The following is a 25321-nucleotide window of genomic DNA, read 5'->3' as shown; positions in this document are numbered from 1 at the left end:
AATATGCAGAGTGACAAGAACTTTTCAGAGGTTAGAGATTACACTAATAATTATGCTTACCTTTATGTATTTAAAAAAGATTAAAGAATGAAAAAAAAAGGGGGGGGGGGGGGGCAACCTAACTTCTTTGGGGCTGTGAAAACACAGGAAAAAAAGGCAATTCTGAGGGGCCTAAGAAAAACTGGTCTTATGAATCCTGTATTTGAACAAGCTTGGTGTAACATGTACCAAAATGTATCTATTTAAATGCCCTTTTACTCTCTTTAATATTTACTTAAGCACTGTACATGATACAAAAAAATCTTTTAGTGCAAAGTTTTTGGGGAAAACAACTTACGAAATTCTCAAAGAGCAAAAATATAGAAATATTTTTTATATACAAAAGATGGTACAGTGCCTCTTTTCTTACTTTTTGAAAATATGGCTCGCATATGTGTAAGTTTATTGTTTTGGTGTGAACTCTTCCAGAACTAAAAGGGGCAACTCCAAAGGTTCTTGAAAAAAAAAAATATTAAATGACACATTCATGCAATTCTGCTATAATATGTACTAAAATTCAGGTATTTAGATAAGTCTTTCAAATACATACAAAGCTTTCTGTTTAACTTTACCCACGACACAAGAAAAAATTTGCTGTGCTTATTAGTGTCAGCCAGTTGAAGTTCCAAGCTGATATTTGACTGATTCACCATCCGAGCTGTAGTCGAAGCTCGTGAAGTCTTTGGACTCTTCGCTACCGCTGTAATAATAATAATAAAAAATAAAATTCCTGAGTTGAAGCAGCGGAATTGCATGAATGGCACTGAATTCGTAGCACATCCTGACACAAGGAATTGGTGCATTCATTACGGAAGTAGGTTCATTATGCAAGTAAATGTGGTATTTTGTTTTGTTAGAAGCTGTTCTTTGAAAGGCAGTTCTATTTTAGGAGCAACAACCAATTAATAAAGCACATAAGGGATGAGAGTTACTCTTTGTTAAGGTTTCTATTCAGTGCATAGTATACTACATGCAAACACAGGTGTAGTAGCTGTACCAACAGATTGATCTTGTGTAGAAATAGCTAGAGAAGCCACAATTGCTTATAGTGTGTAAAAAAATTAAATTTTTTTTAAATATATGTTTGAAAAATGACTTTATTGGCAACATGTATTTATTTGCCACTGTGCTTTACTGCCCAATTTGCTGATGCAGATTTTGCAAGCAATGGGGAAGTCTTACCACCCTGGCTGTTTCCGTTGTTGCATTTGCAATGAATGCTTGGATGGTGTTCCATTCACAATTGACATGGACAACAAGATATACTGCGTCAACGATTATCACAAGTCAGTATTCTTTTGCAGTGTTTCATTGGTGACCAATTTGTACTTTTGCGAGTGTGCTGACAGAGTGAATTTTTGCAGTTGCATTTGGGAGACTGGGTCAGTTTTAATAGTTACGTTTCACCAAAGGAGCGTGCAGACTAAATGCGCAGCTGCCCACAAAAGTTTTAAAATGCAGAAATGACAAAAAAGAAAAGCTAGGTTGCTTGGTAGTCTGAGCATGCAAGCCATGAATTGAAGAGTATGCTTTCCTTTTTCCTGCTTTACATTATGTAAGTGCACCTTCTCAATTCAAAGGCACGCCTCCAGGCAGCATGGGCATTCAGCTTTTTTGTGGTTTCTCTGTACCAGAAACTTTTGTGACCAACTGTCCATGAAGTGTTGCCAAGATTAGAAAGCCTGCTTTATTTGCTTTACTTCTTATTTAGCTCTTGCGTGACTTACTGAACACCAGTAATCTCTGTATAGAAACAGTAATGATTGAGGTTTGCACCTGAGTTTCTGAACAAAATTTGCTAGGTTTGACTATCCACCGTTGGTCTCGTCACAGAATCGTGTAACTTTGGACTAGACAGGCCACCACCAGATGGAAATAAACACACATTTAATAGGGGCACTCTTGTTTACATTTTCCAGTGAACACACAGGCATACATCTATTGCCCATGAACAGGAATCTACAATGACTACAAAAAAAAAAAAAAAAAAAAAAAAAAAAAGACAGGCTGCAGCTAAGGGCTCTTTTGGCGATGTAGTGGTTACTAAGTGGCTAGAATGCTAGGCTACTGAGCTGGAAAGAGCCGGAGGGCATAGGTTCAATGTCACCCACAGTGGCGACAAAACGCAAAAGATGTCCATTTGCAGTGCGATGTCAAAATTCATCCCTCTATTATGAATATCCACAAAAATCTATTGTTTTATCCAGATGGTATTTCAAATACAGGTGGCGTGGGTTAGCTTGGTGGGCTAACTTGTTTCGAAAAAAAAAAAAAAAGATTGTGAACTCATGTGAAATCTTCAATGCTGTGTCACAAAGGAGGTTTTTGGAGGATCTACATCTCTTGCTGGAAAAACTACATATGTATTTCTTTTTTCAGAATGTTTGCTCCGAAGTGTGCAGCCTGTGGAAAGGCAATCACACCCGTGGAGGTAAAGTCTAATATATTTTTGTCTTGCAGCATCATTTGTGCTCATTTATTTATTTATTATTATGCATTTATTTATTATGCATATTTATTTAAACAGGGAACTGATGAAACTGTTCGGGTTGTTTCAATGGACAAAGACTTCCATGTGGACTGCTATGTCTGTGAGGTAATGTGACTCTATATCTTGGTGTATATATATGTTGATATGTGTCAGTACTGATACTAGTGAAGAGAAACTGTTCAATGCTGTGCTTAGCTCTTGACCAGCAAGGAATTTTACTTAAGTTTCTCTACTGTGGTGGCTTGCTCGACTGCTGATCTCAAGGACGTGGGTTTGATCCCAGGTGCTTTTCAATAGAGGTGAAAATACCATGTGTTATGCAATGTCAGTGCACGTCAAAGGACCCTAGGTAGTTTTTGGAGCTCTCCACTGCGGCATCCCTGATAGCCTGAGTCTCTTTTGGAGGTTGAACCCTATGAACCAGTGGTCTCAAACTTGTATTTCTATGGGGGCCACATTGAGAAACATTCATCTGTAGTGGATCAGGAACAGGAAAATATCAAAAATAAATATAGAAAAATAATGAATATAAACAACAGTGGGAACAATATGTACAATAAAATAAAATATCAGCCAAGGTGTCTCACGGATGGCTCTGTGGCTTAAGCTTGCAGAGGGGGAGTTGCACAGGATAATTTACATGTGACAGTCAATGCCAGTGGCACACTCAAAAGCCCACAAGGACAAAAGAGTGTCCTCGATGTAAGTCAAGTTCCAGGGCACGATTCAGTCCTATAAGCTACAAATGACCGAGGTGAGGTGATGGGCAGAGATAAAGTGTTCAGATTTTTTGTAAGTATAGGTAGTGCATATTTGCTACACATCTAAGATCCATAATTGAACATAATAGCATTACTGCCTGAAGTTATCTATTTATTTATTTATTTATTTACAATACCTTACAGACCTCCAGGGAGGCATTGTGAAAGTAGGGTACAGAAGCAATATACATACATATAATAGTGCCTAAAAAGGCAGAAAAATCCGCAGCAATGAACAGTGTAAATACAAAAATATATTAAGCAATCATTGCAAATATTACAATCACACAAAAGAAAAACCCAACAAGAACAAAATAATTAAACAAGAAAACATATATAAAAAGTAGCCTGGCAGAAGAACACATGCATATCATTCAGATGGGGAAATAGAAAATAGTAACAACATAGCAACCACATGTTCCCATCCATGTTCCCAACCACATGTCCCATCAATTGTTTACTTGTTTTAGGGATTTATTTATTTGCAAGATGCTTTCGTTTGATGCAATACCTTATTTATGCATCCCAAGTGAAATTCAGAAAAACTGGGTTAAACGTGATTTGTACCCAAAAACTGCATTTCAGTGACTTGTTCTTTCATTGCAAACAGCTGAATGCAGGCGCTGCACCGAAACTAGCGCTTACACAGTTTGAGGGGAAGAATGCCATAGTTTCAGGAACGAAAATGTTTTAAAATCTTTCCATAAAGACATAACACTGTGTGGCCATTAGGAAAGGTTAGCCAACTTTTGAAGCTGGAAACGCATACAGTTAATGTCCTTTTTAAGATGGGGGACGTCAACATAGTTTCCATGATGGTTCTGCACGTGCCTTTTGAGTGCTAGAAAGTGCATTCGGCATGTTTTCTTTGTGTGGCTGATGCCTAATACTGCCAATAATCAGGCAAAATGCAGTGTGGGGAAATCAAGGACCAAGTTTTATATGCTTGGTGTGGGAGTTATAAAAGAAGAAAGATCAAAATTGGCTCTGATGAGAGAAATGCATAGTAACTCTCTCACTTCTTGCGAATGCCTGAACTACACCATGGGTGAAGGAATGAAGGGGGAATGAAAAAAAAAATGAACACAAAAGTGGGAACCATAATGGAGGGCTCTGAATTAATTTCTGACATTCTTTAATGTGCACAGGCATCACAGAGCACACAGGCATCTTTTGTGTTTTGCCTCCATCAGAACACAGCCACTGTGGCCACTCTGTTGAACCCTTATCCTCACATTCAGCAGCTGAGTGCCTTAACTGTTGTGCCACCGTGATAAGTTGTTTGTGAGGTACTGTAACATAAGTGTACAAAAGCCGATAACAGTTCATATATTTGAAGGCGGTGACAGCTGAAATAGTAAAAGTAAGGTTAAAAGCTATTCTTGCCATGTGCATAAATTTATATATGTTAGTGTTTAATTGTAAGTATGTACCTATTAATCCACCAGCTTTTTCATACTGCAGAAATAGAGTGCTAGGCAAGTACAGAGACTGGCTGTATCAACAGCGCAAACTATTGCCAGAGAAATTGTCGTTATAAAAACTGTACAGTTGTCAGGAAACTAACTAATAGAAGGGTTATGCATGATGAATAAATAGCAGGCAGCCTGGTGCGGTACTTGGTGGTAGACCGGATTAAAGCTTACATTATGCCTTAGCAGCCCTAAACATTAACACTACAGTGTGATGCTGTATGAGGACATCAGTGTCGTGAGACAGCTTGCTTGCCGCATTTAAGTGAGGCTGCTATGTGGCACGATTTGTGCATAAGCGAGTGCCAAGCTTTTAAGGTGATGTGGACATGTTGAGGGGTGGCTTTCATGGCCAATTACTGTTTCAGGAGTGTAGCCTACAGCTGACGGATGAGCGGGACAAGCGGTGTTACCCACTGGATGGCCACCTGCTGTGCCAAGGCTGCCATGTGCGGAGGCTGCAGGCACAGGGGTCTGTGGCCCGAGGGGAACCGCCACCTCAGGTGAGAAGGCTCACTGTATACAATCTTATGACAAGAGATTAAGATGCAGAATAGCACAACACAAGGACTAGAGAGCAAGGACATGTACTTTGCTCTTGCATATATGCCTTTGCAGTATTTTCATCGTCGTCATATCTTACCACCAAGCTCAAATTACTACTCCTCTGTTATCACATCAAAACAGCCTTTTTCATCCACATTCTGAACAAAAGCGTGCAGTTGTTCTGTAATGTAATAGTGTAATGAAATTTCATGGGCCAGGTATCACCAGCATTGCAAGTTAGGTTGAATACAATGCAGGGCAAAGGCCCCTCTTGTTAATGTCCATCTATCCCTTTCAAAGGTCTGCTGTAACTTATCCCAACCCTGTCCCAGCAGATTATCTGAGCTTATGACCCACGCATCTACAGCAGTGTTTTTCATTTTAATTAGCACAATGGCGGTGAGAAGTCCAATGAATGGTGAAAAACATTTAATGCTCAGAGATGTCTTGGTGAGCTTGATGGGTAGCGCCTATGGCTGCTGTTGAGTGGTCTGTGTAGATCTTGCAAGTGCACTACAGCACTACATCCCACAAAAGTGCCATGGACTCGACAGTGCATATCAGTTTTTGAGACTAAGACAAAATTCATTCTCTAAAAATCTGAAGTGTGAGGAAATCCAAATTTTTTTTTTCTGCATGTTGCACCACATCATGGAGATTCTTTTGCTTCAGCACTGGGTGAAGGGAAAAGGATAGTTGTTACTAACTGCATGGCCATTGTTTTGAAAGTGCCAGAGCAATAGAAAGTACATGCCTTGGTAAAATGGAGCAGGCAGCTAAAATTTGGCACTGTATTAACTGCAACATGTCATCAGCATACATTGCATTTGCACTGAACTTTTTGCGTGCCTTATGCTTTTAGTTCTGTTTTTGTGCTGGATATGGCGACAGATTTCATCACTGTGTATACGTTTAGAAAATGGCTCTTTAACTGCTTCCCAACTGGTGTGGAATTGTTGTGTCCATGGTTTGAAACTCATTGTTGGCACTGACTGGTACTGGGATATAAGAATTCAGTTAGCAGAGTATAGTTAATAAGCTGCCATGATTATGGTGATTTGTATAGCAACGTATGTCCACTGTGGCTGACACGTTGTTTTTGAAAAGATTTTCGTTATGTTTCAAACTTCCCTTCCACTTTTGGAAATTTTAGAAAATGTTTGCTGAATTCCACCAAGAGTGATCCATCGCTATTCTGACACTCCCTGGTACAACACATAGCTGAAGTGCTTGTCTAATGAAGAAAGAAAAATGGCCGTTTCTTCAAGCTCTTTCAAAAACTTGCCCTACTATTGAATGATATCGAGTGTATGCTGATGCAGCAAATAAACTGCACGAAAGCTTTACAAACAGCAAAATTCACCTTCTTTAGCAGTGTACATATCCTTCCATGATAAATGCTCGTCCTAGGCAGTTTTGGAATATTGTGCACAGAAGCAGTTGCTGTACTGTTGCTCAGTTAATGAACCTGTACAGCCACATATCTAAGCACTACTCATGACGTTTTTGAGTGACACCCTTGCATTCTCATTTCCCAGCATTGCAAGCATTAAGTAATTGTAACTTCACAGTTTAAACTTCCTTCCATAGAACACCATCACTCTTGATTCATTCAGTATGATAGCCATTATTAATCATTTAAATTATCTTCTTGTGGTGTTAACAGAATCATCAGAATCATCTCTGTAGGAATCATCATTCCTACAGAGTACTATTGAATACGGGTCAGTTTTGTTATGCTTAATTTTCTATAAAATCGCTAAATGACAGCTAGTACATACCCAGTGACCAGTGGAAAACCGGCAAAGTGGTTCCTGTTTACTGATCTGGAATACATCACCTGCTCTACCCTCACATCCTTACTCCATAAAATATTTCAGCATGTATCTTTAAATTATGTGGTCTTCACCAACTTAGCCAACTGGCTTAAATAAAATTGGATTTACAAATTCTATTCATGCAAAACATAGTCACTGCCAATGATTTTTACATAGGTTTCTACATTCCAGAATTGTTGCAGACTATGCATTTCTATATTGTTGCAAATATTAGTGCGTAGCACTACTAGCCGCAATCACAAATTTTGCCAATATCTGTCCAAAGCCGCTCACTCTCTCTCTTCATGAACTTCAAGTGGAGAAAGAGAAGGTGGTGACGTGCGTCGCGCGGCTTAGCATTGAGGAGGCAGAGCAGCCACACAACTCTAGCACAAGCCGCTCTCACTCTCTCTGTCTATCCATCTCCTTGAACTTGAAGAGGAGGAAGGGAAAGTGGTGACGCCCGCATCACGCGACTTAACACTGGGCAGCGTTGCACAAGCGTGTGTTACTCCGGAGTGAGCAGTCGTGTGTCGCTCACGCGTCCTCAGCTTCGGCATTTCTCCCCTCGCATCAGTCACTCCTCAGCCTTCACGGACAGCAGACGTGCACGCGCGGTGCTTCCTGGACCTCGGCTCCGAGCCGCTCGCCGTGCCGTGAAACAGCTTCTGCTTACCTCCGCGCCTAAGCAGTGCTATGCACATACTTCGCATTTGACTAACTATGCAAATCAGCCGTAATTTTTTTATTATTGTTAATTATCAGGCTCCTTATATTAAAGCTTGGCTGCCTCAACAGTTAACATCTTAGAGTTTATTTCGATCTTTCTTGCTAAGTGCACTTATTGTGTGACCATTAACAAAACTGGCTGCCTTGATGTTCACATCGAATGAAGTGTTGCTCAAATATCTATTTTGGCACAATTTTTCATTCTGACCTACATTGAAGATTACCAACTCATATTTCTAGTGTCACTACGTTTTCACTGATTGCTATGTTACTGAGTGTGAAAATAATTAGTGCATGTGATGTCGCATCACTTCAGACTGAAAAATAATATTGCCACTTGGAGCCCTGTCTCGGTCATGGAAATAAATGTTTCTAAATACAAAACAATGACAATTTCACAAAGGCTGTCACTCTTTCGCATTTATCCTTTGAACAGTAACACATACGAGGTGTGACACAAAAAAAGAACGAGACTGGTTCAATAAATAATTGCACTTACAGAATCAGTTCTTTGTGACGTTATCACCTTCAAGGTAGTTGCCTTCAGTATTCACACACTTCTGCATTCGGTGCTGCCACTGCTGGTAACAGTTCTGGAACAAGGGTTTTGGAAGGCCCTTCAGGAGATTCTCCGTATTTGCCTGAACCTCTTCAACTGAGGTAAAATGGGTTCCTTTTAAGCAAGATTTAACTTTAGGAAAAAAAAAAAAAAGTCGCATGGAGCCAAATCAGGTGAATATGGAGGATGCTCCATGTCAGTAATGTTTTTGCTGGTCAGAAACTGCTTGACAGATAGGGCCGTGTAAGCAGGTGCATTGACCTGGTGCAACAGCCATCCATCACTCCACAACTGTGACCTTTTCTTTTCTAATTTTGTTACGAAGTCTTTTTAGTACTTCAATGTGGTAGTGTTTATTAACAGTCTGTCCACTGGGAACCCACTCAATCATTACAATTCCACTCTTTTTTTTGAAGCTACACACTTAGTCTCGTTTCTTTTATGTCACACCTCATACAGCCTGTTTCAACATTTATCTTTCGGGTTTGTAAAAAATTCTGCTCAAGCTACTGGACTATTTGGGCTCTAATGGCGTGCCGCGGTGGCGCATGGTTAGGGCTCTCGAATGCTGTACCCAAGGATGCAGGACTGAATCCCGGCCACGGTGGCCGCTTTTAAATGGAGGCGAAAAGCTTAACGCCTGTGGGCTGTGCGATGGCAGTGCATGTTAAACAACCTCAGATGGCCAAAATTTCCGGAGCCCTCCACTATGGTGTTTCTCGTAGCCCGAGTCCCTTTGGGACGTTAAACCCCGTAAACCATTGGGCTCAAACACTGGCCATTGATGCTCCATGTTTCTTGATAAGCATTTCAATTTTTAAACTTGGAATCAGCAAAGAATTGAAGTTGACTGCCATAAAAGTTTTCATCAAGAAAAGTGAAAGAGCCAGTTTGACAGGCTGTGCTTTTTGGTGAAATGTGAGGCCTATCCCCGCCCTGACTGTTACATTGGTTGCCTCATAATATGCCAGATGGCGCAGGCTGTCAAATTGACTGCTTCACTCACCTTGACGAAGAGTTCTGCCACAGCCAAGTGCAGTTTTTCGCCAATTCTGAGAAATACAGGCAAATTCCAATGTTAAATTAGAGAAAAAAAAAAAAAAAACATGGTCCATCGAATCTACCTTGTGAACGGTGTTTCGAGCCCAAATAGTCCAGCGTTTGCACAGAAGTATTTTTTACAGTCCAGACTGATAAATACAGAATATGCTGTGTGTCATCTAGAGGTAATTGCATGTAACTTTTCTCTCACACCATCATTGCTGAAATAACAATTATACACTACCTGTGTCTGACAGAGTCTTGATTAATACTTGTTCTAAATGCAATTCCCTACCTCATTTCACCAATTAACACTGTAAAGAATGTACAAATCTGTGATCATTACTAACATCACACAAATTCATAATGTCCTTTACCTTGATCCTTCTTGCCTACTCTGAGGTGATTTATTTATATTTTATTAATGGGATTGATTGACATATAGTTCAGACTTGGCAGTTTTAGTTTTAGGCTTGAGGTGCCAGAAGGTTTAACCTTTGCAAATTTAATTTTGGCTGTGTTGTCTTTTTCTTCTAGAGGAGCTTGATTTTGTGCACCTTGGATATCTGCATGTCTGCTCTTGGCTTTGACCTAGAGGCAGCTGCTGTTTCATATCTTAATGATTTTGGTCCCTATGTGACAGCAGCATCATATTGATCCGGGAGATCAGCAGTCGCTCTGTAGCAGCATTTGTGTTTTGTCTCCTGCCTTGGCTACTCTGTATAACCTGACTATTCCCTCCTAGTATTATAAGACTAAAACTGTTTAAAAGCTTCTATTCGTCATATTGTAGTTCTTGAGTGCCATCGATGAGGCTGCCTTGTTTATTTCTTTTTTGTTTTATGTTTGCAGGGCGCACAGGCACAGATTGTATGGAACGGAGCACAGTTACACTAGACCATGGCACATTTTTCTCTCAGGTAAGGGTTTACAGCAGCTTGGTAATTAGCATGTTTATACAGTTAGCAGCCAATAATATTTCTTTCTCTTTAAGTCTATTCCTTTTGTGCAGAATTACGAGTACCTTTTTTCTTCTGTTGTGTATTTCATTCTCATGTTCCATGCACGTTACTCCTGAAGTTTTTTTATCATGTGGTTATAAGATCGGCTGTAAAATATTTTGTTCTCAAAAATGAATGTAAAGGCTCAGTAGCCTGAGACTGCATCTGAGCATAATTAGTGGGTATTGAACTTAATCTGCAGTTGCAAAGAATTTTTGTGAACTCTGGAACCTAGAACAAAAGAGGTTACTCCCTGCCCCTCTCATTTCTAATTTTTATTGTGCCTTTAATTATTGCTATTTGTACCTAACAGGCATAGTGTTTATAGTGCTCAGTGGATTTCACAATTACCACTTGCTTTATATATGACCGCAACAGTTGCCTAGTGATGCAGTGTTTCTTGTCGCAGCTTGGCACTTGGGATAGCCAATATTTTGGAAATGAGCATCGTCCTTACTGTCCGTAAGACAAATCTCGTTATAACGAAGTCAGATTTTCAGGAAAAATTCATTCTTTATCTTTGATGCTAGTCTTAAAAGTATGCGCACAAATTACTGCTAGCAAGCCTGCTAATAATAAAGGGCATTCTTATATGAGCAGCACATGTGAAAATGTGCAATTTTTGAATTCGAAGCTTCATATAATCATGTGAGATCTTGCCTTTTGTTCCATATTAGAGAGTGCACATGAACATATGAATAGGGATACTGGTCCTGCGCACAAACATTCATTTAAAAATAAAAAAAAAAGGAAGACAATCTTTGTTTGCTGGCATGCGACAGCATTTCAGAGGACAAAAATATTGATAAAATCAATGAAATGCAGCACTTTTTCAACATCAGGCCACAGCTACCTTCTTTGTACTCCCTGACAACTTTTTGTGGCTATGCAACCAAAGCTACAGAGCCAAAATGCATCAGCACAAAGTGCAGCAAAACACAGTCTGTTCAAAAATTTTGCAGATTGTGCTCTGGAATGTTGTACCATTACGGAAATATTCATGTTGTTATTACATCGATTATATTACAATACAAACCAGTACAGCATTGGTGTAGTGCATTTTCCAATCGGTACACTACACCGTGCAAATGCGGTGGCTGTGCCATCTGTCAGAAAACCTGCGAAGCGTACGTCGGCTGCTTCTGCTGCATTCTACCCGCCAATTTCTGCACATTTTCACAATTTTTTTCAACAATGTACGTAAGGTGGAATGTTCGTTTACTGTGAATTTACATTCATATCCTCAAACCTAACATTTGGAAGTGCCAGTTGACATAGCAACAAGGGCTTACATGCTTTCAGTCATTCACGACATGTTTGGAGTGCCTTCAATCTTCTGCCGTGCATTCAAGATTATCGACGGAGTGCTAGCTGTAACACCAAAGTCTGCGTATTCTTTCTTTGCATTCGCTGCGACTACCCTAAAGATCATGATTTTCATCTCATGTGAAACGTTTTGTATTTCTGCTTGTCATATGACAGAGTTGACAAAGCTCATGTTCCAGTTTGCACAGTTCTTACTGCAATATATTCCATTTTTCATTGTCGCAGCGTGTAAGTCATCTGTCAGTCAGTTTACGTGTAGCAGACCATACTGCTGACGTTGTGGGCCCACTCACGGACGACGACACTGCTGAAGCTATTACTTTACTACTGATGCTGAGATGTACATGCTGCTGGATGCACTTGTCCAGATAGTTCTATAAACGTGAAAAAAATACAAAAGACTAAACATAAAGAATATGGACAAAAGACAGCACAGCTACTACAGCAAAAGAAAAACATAGATGCGTGCCGTTACACCCATAGTCTGCTGTCACTCGGCGAGGAAACCAAAGACTGCAACAAGTTTTAATAAAGTACAGACTAAACTCAGTGCGCAACAAGCCAGCATTGTCAAGTGTGTTTGTTCTTCTGAGACTAAAGATGAACTGAATATGCTCGGAAGAGTTTGATGCAGCTACTACAGCAAGAGAGAAAACACCAGCTGTCCTGACACTGTGCGAGGAACCCAAAGAGCGACAAATTTCAGTCTGTAAACTCTAGGCTCGAGCAACTGTCATCACCAGATTATAAACTGATCACGATAACAGACCAACAGTGTCTACTCTCTATCAAAGCCCTTGCCTGCACGCTTCCAGAATATGCAGTGCTAGGAATCTCACGTCCACGAGGACTGTGCAATTACCTGCTAGTTTGCATATCCATTAAAAGAACAGTTTGCATTTGAAGGATGGTGGCTCCAATACTCTGGCACTTTCGAAGCACACAACTCACTCAGCTGCTCAGCAAATCTGCGTACTGGTCAGTAGTACTTGCGAGCAGGCTAGTTGGCTATACGGCTCCGACGACCTCTGGTGCTGCATGGTTATACACAAACACAATACACACACAAGAGAATTAAACCAAGACATTAACACAGATGATGCTCTCATCTGTGTTAACGTCTTGGTTTAATTCTCTTGTGTGTGTATTGTGTGTGTATTGTTTGTGTATAACCATGCTGCACCAGAGGCCGTCGGAGTGTGTACTGGTCCACCATGTTGAGTTAGCTTGCGTCGATGCTGACTTTGGCAAAGCAGCTTTCTTTGATGGCTTCGTGGGAAATGTAATATGTCGCAATATGACAGCTGTCCTAGACTTCTAAGTAGGTGTCTACCCAGAAATACTAGAACCACTGCAAAAGAAATAATGGTGATTTGATGGTGCTGCGAGGTGTGGCTTGTTCGTGTGACTTTTATGTGCACAGTACAGCTGTCAGGGGCACTGGTACTGTGGGCCTTTCTTGTCACTCGTGCTGCTAGCGATTCTATGGCAGTCTGAACACACCAGCGGCTTTGAATCCGTTGGCCAAGCCCATCCTGAGCCGCTTGAGCGGTCATGCCGCAGCTGTGGGCTTTGCTGTGGGTGCTGCACCGTTGCTGTAGGAAAGAGCGGGACTGAGACTGTAAAGCAGCCGTGTTTGTTCTCTGCCTAGATGTGGGCAGCCATGGGGCGGCCGCGGCCAGCCTTTTAATGATCCAGTTCTTTCAGCGGCAAATACTAGTCAGATCACGCTGCCTGATGCACTGAGTGGCAAAGCTTTACAGCATAATAATCTAGAAGAGGCAGAGTTATATTTCCTTTGTGTCCAGTACATCGAATTGCAATGTGATGCTTACAACCACTTCGTCAGTGGTGAGGTTGTACGCATCAGACTGCAGCATATTTTCGTGCAACTGCTTCCGCTGCTGCAACCACTGTCAAAATGTATTTAACACCCTTAATGAATGAACTAGAGAACACGGCCACTAAGAGTAACGACCTTTCGCTACGCTTGCCAGAAATTCCTGCCATGTTTTATCTTCAGGAGGGCTGAAGGACGATATGCCCTCCTTGCAGGATGTATAGCTGTGATTACACCCTTGTACAAAATGCCTCTTTCCCAGTTAATGCATAGTTATGCATTTCTTGCAGTAGCAAAATGCACAAACTATTTCAGACAGTGGATCCAAGCGTGTATCTCCAGCATTCGGAGGGAACGTGCGAGACGGTCCTGCATATCGCTATACCTGTCATGCGCACTATCGACCACACAATCAGGGACCAGGGTGTCAAACCGGAATTTTCTTGGGTTCGGGTTAGGCTCCAGAGACACATTCCGTTTTGGTTCGAACGGGTTCAAGCAGGTACAGAAGGAAAAAAAAAAGAAAAAGAAAAAAATCCACTTTAGTTGTATTTTTTACTCCACTTTTTTAATACTGGATTGTTTTTCCTGTTCCAGTATATAATAAAAGCTGCAAATTCATATAGTAGTCCATCTTAGTTTTTTATCGTCAGATGTGACTGGACCTACTTGGTTGCAGAGACCTCAGCAGAATGTCTATAATCAGTGACCGGCGATTAGAGCAGGATGGAGGAAAAATAATGATTATTTTCACTGGCACATAACCAATTAAAGCTGCCAACACCAAAAGAAAGTTAGAAAGAAAATTGTTTCCTGCCGCTCTTTTCAGGTATACAAAATTTCACATGAATTTTAGTTTAAATAAACCTCTACTACTACATGTACAACAATGTTTCATTCGGCTGCCACTAAAGGACTTAGAAATCAGATCAAGGTCGAATCAAGCACACACCCCAGGACTAACGATGTACATACCATATCTATGGCTATATATATATATATATATATCGCCCAGCACAATGTATGACTACATATATATTGCCCAGCACACGGGCAGCTTTGCATTTCACGTTTTAGAGGTGAAACACAAAGGCACCCGTGTATTGTGACCCAAAAGGCACTGACAAAAGTCCTTTCTGCCACGTATTGGGGTTGCAGTCATTATCATATTTGCTCGAGAACTGGATTAATTAAATCACTCACTCCTGTGGCCACGACGCAATGTGACCACAGTCTTATTGCACGTCATGGTTGCGTGCATAGGTAGGCTATATACCTTCTTCTAAAACCACTTTCAGGCTCTTGGACTGGTATGTTTAGTCGCATAATTTACAAGCATGATATGACATTATGGCTGCAGGCAAATGTTATATTATGTGCTCAGTAAATGCTGCCAACTTTTTTATTTGCCAGCATAAAAGACAGAAGGAAGAGCTCATTGTTGAGGATTGTTGAAGTTTTCCGGGTTCGATGACAAGAGAGGAAAAATGTCCTCTCAACTCTGGCTTGTGTAGATGGCACAGCAAGCGCTACTGTAGCTAGTGAATACAGCTCTGGCGCCGCAACTTCTCCTCCTCCCAAAATTTCAAAAATTAAGTCTTTGCTTATTCTGGGCACCGTTTCAAATGCATAGAGCAGGCCCTGTATTTCTTCAGTTTTGACAGAACTGCAGCTGTCTTCGATTCCTCGCAGGCGGTCTTCTTCTCTTTCCATAAGAAATGCTTGAAGCTGAGCTTGTAAGCTCTTAAATATAGATTCTTCTATCGTCTGTAGTGGTACTTAATCGCCGCCAGTGATCCTACAAAGGCGCTTCCATGTGGTGACCAAATGCCGTTTTGCACAGCACCTTTCCTTATTGGTCAATGTAATGTGGTATCGAGGGCCTCATGCTACTCTTCGCTGGTTGCACAATTACTGCCATTCCCTCTTCTGTATTTTTCCTTAGGGCCTAGTTGAAGGCTCCTTCGGTCCACTTGACCTCGTCCCTCTACCTGATTTTCAAAGTTTTTGTCCCGACCTCCCTCATCACCGCGCAATCCGTAGACCAGTTTACTTATTAGTTATGTTTTCTCTCAATAGTGCACTTCCAGCTTTTAGTACCACTTTCTAGACCGTCATAGGTATTTGCATCAGTGATGGTGGGTAATGCAATGAAACTCATGCTTCTTTTTTGACACCACAGTTCTATAGGCTGAAGCGATAGCACTCCAAATAGAGCTTGTGAATTAATACTCCTACCGGTAATTTTCCTTGCTTCACCCAGTCTTCACATTTCACATTTGAACATCGTAGCTTCATTCCTGGCATAGTTTAGCTTGTCGAGAGAAATAAAACTAGCAGTCATCGCTAGGGACAAAAGGAAGATAAGACAAAATGGGAAATTGACTTATGGATTCATCTTTGCGCTAAGTTCAGATACAAGTCAAGAACAGACCACTAAATTGCTGCACAAGTCTCACACTGTCAGCGTCGGCTTATCATTCTGAAGTCTCGGTCAACCAAATTGCATCTGCTGGTTGTCGCATCGCTTACAGCTGCTATTCACGTGCCATGTGACACATTGCGACGTCGTCGAATGATAGGAAAATAAAATGATTTGCGTGATATTTTTTTAACAGATTTGTCATTTCGTTTTGAGTTGTACATGGTTATATATTTATTTATCTAAATATGTTACTCAACTTACAAATTATCTGCAGTTATTTCAATGCCTAGGAAGGCTCTCGAATGGGGCAACATTCTCCGAGCCATTGCACCATTGCGCAGTGCAGCAGCCACCAGTGTTTGGGATGAAACGATAGCCTGACACCAGAGATAGGTGTTATGCATGTGGCAATATATTCTCCTTTGTTCTTGTCATCTTTCAGCAAGGGACGATTTTTCAATATGGTTGTGGTGTTTCGGTGTGCAGTGGTGCTTTGGAAATAAGCGAGGAGAGCGCTTTACAAGCAGTGATGAAAGAAAAAATAATGAAGGTATATTGCCAGCAAAAATGGGTTGGAACAGTACCGCGAACCGGTTTGGAATGGTTCCTTCGGCTTCTTCCGGTTCGGGTCCAGTTGGTGGTGGAAAAAATTCGGGTTCGGTTCGGTTCCGGTTCGACACCCTGTCAGGGACGAAATCACGGAAAGCCTAATTGGTCACCACGCACTAGACGGTGCGTTTCTCTGCAGCCAGAAATAAAGTTACTTGCACAGAAAGCAGTATGAAAGCTTCCACTAGCTCAGAACTGGGTGTTTAAATAACAAAAATGGGCCTTTATCAAGGTTGGGGTGTTTGAATGCTGACTTAACAAAATTTCAGCAAGCGCGCCTTTTCTCCATAGGAACATGTGCCGCCCCTAGTGTCGGCAGGGTATTCCACACACACTAAGCAGCAGCTCTCTTGTCACCCATCAGAGCACCTCTCTTTCTTTCGTCGTAATTGGATTGTACCTGGAGTCAGCGAGTAAAGAGCACCTCTCTTTCTTCCGTCGTAATTGGATTGTACCTGGAGTCAGCAAATTATGGAGTAAAGTGTGTATGTGCTATTCGGCGGAAGCGGTGACAGGGGCATGTGAAATAACGAGGCGATCGTTCGATCACGTGCTGGTTACAGGCCGTTGATACTAGTTTCTGTTGCTGCCCCTAGATGTAACAGTCTGCAAATGATTTAAACACTCTTCTGCTGTGGAAAATTCAAGCGATCAAAATAATGTGTGTTTTGCAGTTTTTTTCAGGCCCTTTACACATTTTAGCAATATGAATGCAATAAACTGCTTCTTTATAGCCACTCGAGCGTCAAAGTTTGAATTTTTGATTTCAGTTTACATATAGGAATCCCACAGGAATAAAGCATGGATCAACCAAACTTTGGTTTTAGTACTTTGTTTTATTCGATAATTAGCTATATCTGTGTTTGTTTCATTATGAGGCTAGACTCTAACAAGCATCATCAATACACCCAGCTTTTCCTTGAAAATGTGCATTTAGCCTCAAGCACTGACAAACTTCTGGTTTGCATCATTTTATGTGGCTGCATTGCTTAAAAAGTGATCATGCTGCAAGTGTAGTCCATGCAAACCATTCTCAAATGACTATATTGTTACTTAAGACAGACTTACCAACTCTTCCTAATTTTCCGTAAAGCGTATGAATTGCAGCCCATTTTGCAGTTTTACGAACCTTGACTCAAATTGCAGAAGCCATGGCAAAATTGCGCTAAAAAACAAGACACAAAAGAAGGACGAGCACAGGACGAGCGCAAACTATCAACTCACTCAAACTTGTACTCAAATTGTACAAAAAATATTCTTTGTTGGCAAAAAAATTGCAATTCTATTAAATGAATGTCATTTCTGGCGGTATCTTATGCCACCAGGAGAGGGTAATATGTGCCATCCATGAAAGCATCGTCAGCAGCTGTATTGAAATGACTTCTATGGTCCCATTTCAGTACAGCTGCTGACCTGAAATGCTGATTAAACTAGACTGACCTGAATCCTGAATGCTTGTAAATATGTGCCAACACACAGGCAGATATTTACAAGCATTCAGGTTTCACAGTTTCAATGAAACATATTAGGTTTGAGCTGAAGGTGACAATTTGTGTTCAGTGCAGGTTTTCGTTTTCACCATTATATACGTATAGGTTGTAATTATGCATATATTACTAACCTTCCATGATTTGATTACATATAAGTTTATCATTTTCCTGCGTGTTTCTAGCTTGTGAATTCTGGCTTTGTAATTATTTACTGTAGACGCTGTAGTTACTGTAATCAGTCATTATGTATTAACAGACATTTTATAGTGCTCAGTGGATTCCACAATTACAATTCGCAACAGTTGCGAACGGATGTTTGGTTTGGAATACGGAATGGCATTTGATTCCCATTGTCTAGAACAGTCAATCCCAAACTGTTGGCTTCTTTAATGTCCATTATTTAGGACACGGTTTTATATATCTTTTCTTTTACTGGTGTATGCTGAGAAGTTGTCATTGAAGGACTTTCTGCTCTTTACTGCAGGGCTGGTCCTTAAGAGGAACAAAAAGCAAGAGTCGCCTGCAGTTGAAGGGCACCCCTTTTTTTTTTTTTTTTGCAGCAAGCAGTGCCAATACAACATTCACCACTTTGCAAGACATTTTTATATATAGATATATATGTGTATATGCATAGCACTTTTTCTCTTTTGAGTGAATGAAAGATTGGGTGAGGAGACATGCAAGGACGTCCTGTTTAAACAGCCAACGTGCTGGTCACCTGAAGTGTATGAAGAATGTGTACGTGTACCGGGCGGTATGGCTGGAGCGTGTACATAGCACTTGAGCATGAAAGAATAGTGGGCATGGTGCATAAAATGGTGGTATACTGTAAAACGCTGGGGGTCCAATGTGGTAGCAACCACTATCCTGTTAGCGGCCCATGTTTTTCCCATTTCCCTCTTCATTCATCCTGCCCAAATGAAGCGCTTTCAAGCACGGGCATTGTACCGAAGGTGGTTTTACTGCAAGCTCAATGCAACCTGAACTAGGTGGATTGAAGAGTAAAGCCAAATGTCCAGACCAGTGCGAATTGAATTGAGGAGTCTGGAGGAGCAATTTAAGCTGATCGTCGTGAGTGGAAAGCAAATGAAATGCAACAGTACACATAGTATTTTCAAGGCAGCTAGAAATGATGCTAGCTTCACTTAGCTCCCTGAGCATTCCAGGCAGGAGCCAAGTGACTCTAATGTCTTATTTGTACGGGGCTCATGTGGTGATTTTCAGATTACCCTAGACTTTATGCATTCACTAAGCATTTCAAATTTTTGTCCACCACTAAAAGCTGTAGAGGCGACTACTCTGCTTCATTGCATTTCATTGTTCAAACTGGTGTGATGTAATTGAAATGTACCCTTGTTTCAAGAGACCTGTGCTCCTCACGGTGTTTGTCACTGGCTCTGGAAAGTGGAAGCTGGTGTTGAATAGTAAGGAATGGATAGAATATGCCGCTGTTTTCTCTTTTTCTACCTTCTTGATCAAGGTTAGCATGCACAGGCTGCTTATGGCTGCTTTAGCAGCTGTAGGTGCTCTGCAGTGTTTATTCTATCCTTAGATTAAAGGGCCCATGAAAAGCCATTTATTGAAATTATAAAACGCACACGAGCAATCAGTATCCCATCAACCCTCCCTGCAACGGAAAAAATTTTAAGCTACCTTCATTAGCACCGAACATAAGGGCAATAGAAAAGGATGTTCCCTCAACTTGGCCCATGCTGGCGCACAAGAAAAAAAGCAGAAAACAAGTCGCGACGGCACCCTTTTCCACCCGTTTAAATTGGGCGCATCCAATGAGCAGGCATGCCCAGCAGCCCCATTGACGCACGCAGTGATGTGTCGCCCAAATTGGTTGCGAGCGGTTGCCAGGAGCACTTAATAATAATAATAATAATTAGTTCACAGGAAGGAAAAGGCGCAGTATATGTCACACTTGTTTCTGTGGACACCTGAACCGTGCCGCAAGGGAAGGTGGGAGTGAAAGTGGATAGAGAGAAAAAGGAACCATAGTGGAGGGCTACGAAGTAATTTTGGCCACCTGGGGATCTTTTAAAAATTATTTGTTGATTATCAGCTCCACACAAACCCCTCAGATTTGACCCAAATACTATGGATTCCGTGCATTCAAATTTTACCGCAAGCAGCATTTCAGGGGCCCTTTAAGTTCAGTACTGCTAAGAGGTTAAAGCAGCTTTCTTAAATTGTTTTTTGCCTGCCCCATTTTGTGCCTGTGTACATTCTCAAGCACATAGGTCTGAAAAGAGTTGGATTTTCCTTTGTGGTGGTGCAGAAGCTGCTGTAGAGGTTACGTGCTTGTGTGCACGTCTATGTGCTCAATACACATTTTATTCGAAACAGAAATTGCATGTTGTCTTAACTAGATGCATTCTTTTTTTTTTTTACCACAGTGCAACATTAAGTGGCTACTTTCGCAAGCAGCTTCCCATTTGTCATTACGTTTAATGCCTACTTTCGTTGCACATTTTGTTTTGTATGCACATGACAATTTTTTATCTTCCAATTTACGTTGACAAAATAACGTCCTGTAGAGGAATGGAAGGGTGGCATTGTTGATGCCTATTGTAACGATTAAAAAGCAATTGGGTGTAGTTATTTGCTTATCTCTGGTCAATGCCTACGTGTAATGCACTGATCGCTGAATTTCTTAAGTACCATTAGAATACTCTGCTTTAATACAAGTTATGAACAAGCGGTGCAAGGAAGTTGTGGACCTTTGGCAAAAGGCTTTGTCAAAGGAGCTGTTCCACACATTCACATTTTTTCAGCATTCCATGCAGCATCATCTGCTACAAGAACCACTGTAAAGCTGAGGAGCTGTGTTCCATAAAGAACGTTTCCGGTGGTCTGTTTGCACATTACTTGGTGCAGGTTAGATACGTCTCGAGATCAAAGATTGCGACTTGGACAGGGCCTGCAGCATGTTGCACAATCACATGACTACTAAAATGCACACACCATATTCTCTGTTTTTCTTAGGAATAAACTTGTGTTTTAAGATTATCACCTCGAGAAAGATGTTACGGCTGTGTCTCGTTGCAACTGAATTTTATTTCTTTTGGAGTATAGATATATTATATATATATATATAGATATATATGAAAAGACTTGGCCACATTTCATCACTTTTTTTGGTCATGTTTCTTAGAGTCAGTGGGAATGAGGAGTTTTGTCTTTTGATGAATGTTAAAGTAATGGCTGTTTGTGTTCAGGAAAGTGTTTTGTTTTCGTGTGGGTTTTATGCCACTATGTTGTGCCTAAAATGTGGTACTGAGTATGTGGCTTTTTCCATATATTTTGTGCATTTAGTGCACTGACCAACGACATGCGTTGCAGTACTGCGACTACTGCCCATCTCCAAAAAAAACAAAAAACTGTGTCGATGATTTGCTGCTTGCAGTTCTGGCACCTGCCGTCAGACAAGGGAAGCGTGCAAAAAATTAGTCGCATTTTGTTGTTTACTCTATGAAAAGGCCGTGCAAACACCTTAAAGAAGGCAGCGGCTGTAAGCAGTTTTATAACCATGCCATTTGTGCACAAAATTGATGACAAGTGCCCGATGCCTCAAGTTTTAGCACAGTTTATTTGGTGCGACACTCATGCACCCATTTCTTCAACCATGAAGTGCACTCTCGCATGTCATGCTTCTGTATATTATCAGCTAGAAACAATATTCTGCAAAGTAACATAATTTATTCATACCTTGTATTCAGAGACACGACACTTGTGCAATTTTTTTAAGCACACTGTGTACCATTTTTGCTAGTGTTTAAGATAAGCTGTGTTTGGCTTGAGTGCTGGCTTATGGCTGCTATTACTTTTCTTTTTACTCATCAGTCAAAAGCAGGACCATTCTCTGCCAGGTAATCTTATTACGTTGAAACAATTCGCCACACATTTTGTGGCTTTGAGCAGCGTTTCATGTGCAGGTGAAATTTCTCAACTGTTATTTGAATAGTATTGTCATTATGGTATATAATGCCGTGAACTCAAAACGCACAGCACTGACCCTAAAAATGGCGGCATTAGCAAATGGATGGCATTAAGCACTTGATATCATTCCTTGCACATATGTGGCATGAATAATATTGCAGTACCCTTGCATGTCCTGCAGCAGGCATGATCTTCAGGGATGTGCGCAGGTTAACACACACTATCTGAAAAAGTGACCAGTTTGTATTCTTTTAAGCGTCTGATACATTTTCCTATTAGTTCCCCAGTGACCAAGTCCAGAATGCATACTGGCAGATTGTGTGCAGTCTCAGTGGAGCTAGCATTTATCCACAGAACTTGCTGCGTAAGCGGTGTTAAGTCTAGCATTCAAGTATAACAAGTAGAATTGTATGAAAAGGTATGTCGTGGCTTTGCCTTTGTGAAAAAAAAAAAATAGCCTGAAAACAAACTACTCTTCATTGTTTGGTTGTAGAATTTTAGAAACAACACTTTGTTTGCTGTCATATTTGTCATACAGTTACAAATTTGGCTGCTTTTATGTTCAGGGAAAGCACTGTGAAGATGGAACCATGTTCCATCAGAAAGCTGGAAACACTTTGTACAATTTAAAGAATTATTGCATTGATTTGCACATTTCCCTGTACAGCTGAATACAAATGGACCATTATTTTTTCCTGTGCAGATTAAATGGTGATGTAAAAGGTCATTTCTTCATTTGTACAGTTCATTGAGAATAAAATTTTGCTAATTGTCTGGCATTTGTTCAACGGTTCTTACAGAGCATGCTGGAGCACTCGACTCCAGTCTCATATTCTTGAGAAATGGCTCTTGATGCCAACCAAGGTTATTTAATGCAGCACATTGGTGTTTGAATGCAAGGCTGTCTCGGTGGCATAAATTCTGAGGCAGTAGCACGTTAGGCTCTTGTTGGGGTGAGGAAATTTGCTAGTGGAAGAGAAAAATGTTTGCAAACTGATTATTTTTTCATCCACTGAAAACAAACCTTACAAAAATTACAAATATGACATATAAAGTATGACATTGTTAAAGACATCACTGGGTAATGTGAATAAAAGTGTTTGGGGTAAGCTCAATGAAAACCAACTTTTAATGAATACCGGCTCGCGTTTTTTGGAGCATGATGTAATTAAGTTGTATGACTTTACAACACTGCCTGGCTCTAGAGGCTGCTTTTCTTGGTTAGACTGCACAAGTACAGCATTTGTCACATTTAATTAATCTGCTTATAGATGTTTATTTTCAGGCACAAACATGATCACAAATCCTAAATGTTGAAATAAGCCAGATTGCATCTATCAGAGTACATACCTTATGCCACCACCAGTGCTTTCAACCTTCCAGCTTTTGGCTGAAAGAATGTATGAACTACTACCTCCAATTTTTTTTAAACCAGCAGAAACAATATTGATTCTTGCCCTTGTTCTCCTTGAACTCTTTATTCCATCCCAGTGTTTTCATGGGCATATAACAGGCAAGTTTGTTTTTGCATTTTTTTATTTTTTGCTTTCTAGCACATGCAAAAATCTAAGCATACTACTACAGTGTCCTGGTCCTTCCAAGTTTATCTTAGTGTTTTTTTTACTTCATAGTCATGGCGTGATTATTTATCTGTGTACATACAGGTAAATGTGAAGTAGTGTGCACCACCTCAAAATCTCTTGCAACGTACAAAAGCATCTCCGTAAGAAATGTAGTGGAAACTACACAAGGAGCCAACAAGGAATCTCTTGCAACAAGGAAGCTCTATTGCTGATCGCAATATTGTCAAAAAAAATTAAAATGCACAGCTTACAGCAAGGTTAATGAGAAATGGTATCGTATGGGGGTATGGTATGGTAAGGTACGGTCGGGTAGTGTATGGTTGGTGCGTGGTATGGTTTGGTATATGGAGTTCAACGTCCCAAAGCGACTTGGGCTATGAGAGATGCTGTAGTGGAGGACTCCGGAAATTTCGACCACCTGGGGTTCTTTAACATGCACCGACATCACACAGTACATGGGCGCCTTGCTTTTCGCCTCCATCGAAAAGCGGCGACTGAGGCTGGGATTCGATCCCGCATCCTTGGCTACGGTAGTCGAATGTCCCAACCACTGTGCCACCCCGGTTTTTTTTTCTTTATTGTCGACTCAATTCCACATCCGAAAATAAAAGCATAAACAGACATCTCAAACACATCAACCACACTTTGACTGCTGTTACATTACTTGAAGCGTTTGAGAGTAGCCAACTCGTCTAACACAGAACACCATGATGATGGCTCTTTTTGAGGCTTGATAACTTCACGAACATATATGACTCTCTGAATAAAGTTAACTCTTACAGATCGAATGTCAACATCAGCATGGTGCACAGCCATACGCGTTTTCCATGAGGCATGCAAACTCAAGGCAATAAATATGTCATAGAGCATGCTCCTATCGTCATCCACAGGCATGAATAGGATACCATATGCCGTTATGGGCAGTTCTTTAACTGCACTTTAGGATGTGCCTTCAAACCTTGGCTCCAGGATAAAGAGATTTTTGTTCCTTGGACAGTGAACTATCTTTTTTCTCGGAAGCCAGAAACAACTGACCATATCTTACTGCGCCACTCCGGCGGAGTCGAAGAAAACATTCCTAAAAGCAGGGAGTTCCTTGTTACCATTGTCAGGAATGGTCTGGAAGTAAGCGATAAAGACATTAGCAATTATATTTGGGTCACTAGTGGTATCGCTCTTGACAAAGGAGGTTGTAGGCGAAGCTATAAGGGATGCCATAAGGAAGTGATCTAGAATAGTTTAGGCCACCTGGGGATATTTAATGTGCATTGACATCTTACAGAACACAGGCACGTGCAACGTTCCAAAACTTGTGCAACTGCTTTTTAATCCTGCAAGGCACTTTGTAAACAACTCTGGACAAAATAAACTAATAGCTTTTTTTCAAAGTAAGCTGCACACCTCAGTGATTTCATTTCAGGAAAATTTAGCAGCATTATTGTCGCAGATGAAATTGTTTTTAATGCCATATAGCTCAATCAGCAATATTTCACGAAAGTCAGCAGGGGTGCACATCATATTTTTATGCAGGCATCTGCGTAAAAATGGACGTGCTGCCCTGCTCACTGTTCTGCAAATATCACTTGGTGCATTCAAAAATGGACGATTGCAGCGCTGCTCATTGTTTCATGACATATTACTATGTTC

General features: G+C 40.8%; 2 protein-coding genes across 4 annotated transcripts in view; one reads left to right on the top strand and one right to left on the bottom strand.

The window, feature by feature from the left end:
• The window catches only part of jub (LIM domain-containing protein jub), a 90539-nt gene extending 70313 nt beyond the window's left edge, over positions 1-20226 (top strand). The window contains exons 5-10 of one of the 2 annotated variants that reach the window (XM_084590608.1): positions 1195-1325; positions 2419-2470; positions 2567-2635; positions 5132-5266; positions 10308-10375; positions 18631-20226. In XM_084590608.1, coding sequence (XP_084446734.1) covers positions 1195-1325; positions 2419-2470; positions 2567-2635; positions 5132-5266; positions 10308-10352 — 432 coding nt within the window. In that variant the 3' untranslated portion in view covers positions 10353-10375; positions 18631-20226. Of the gene's footprint in view, positions 1-1194; positions 1326-2418; positions 2471-2566; positions 2636-5131; positions 5267-10307; positions 10376-12007; positions 12825-18630 lie in introns of those variants that run through there. The other variant, XM_084590609.1, reaches the window with a different exon arrangement.
• Positions 20227-20505: 279 nt separating this feature from the next.
• Positions 20506-25321, bottom strand: part of LOC146205942 (protein FAM210B, mitochondrial-like) — a 35043-nt gene continuing 30227 nt past the window's right edge. Inside the window, exons 3-4 of one of the 2 annotated variants that reach the window (XM_084590614.1) lie at positions 24710-24793; positions 20506-23057 (exon numbers count right to left, since the gene is read on the bottom strand). In XM_084590614.1, the coding sequence (XP_084446740.1) occupies positions 22961-23057; positions 24710-24793 (181 nt within the window). In that variant the 3' untranslated portion in view covers positions 20506-22960. The remainder of the gene's footprint in view (positions 23058-24709; positions 24794-25321) is intronic. The other variant, XM_084590615.1, reaches the window with a different exon arrangement.

Source organism: Amblyomma maculatum, chromosome 1 (assembly GCF_055883805.1).
Source record: "Amblyomma maculatum isolate TAMU_Amacu chromosome 1, ASM5588380v1, whole genome shotgun sequence".
NCBI lineage: Eukaryota > Metazoa > Arthropoda > Arachnida > Ixodida > Ixodidae > Amblyomma > Amblyomma maculatum.
Note: the sequence above shows the minus strand (reverse complement) of the source record. Positions and strands in the feature narration are given on the sequence as shown.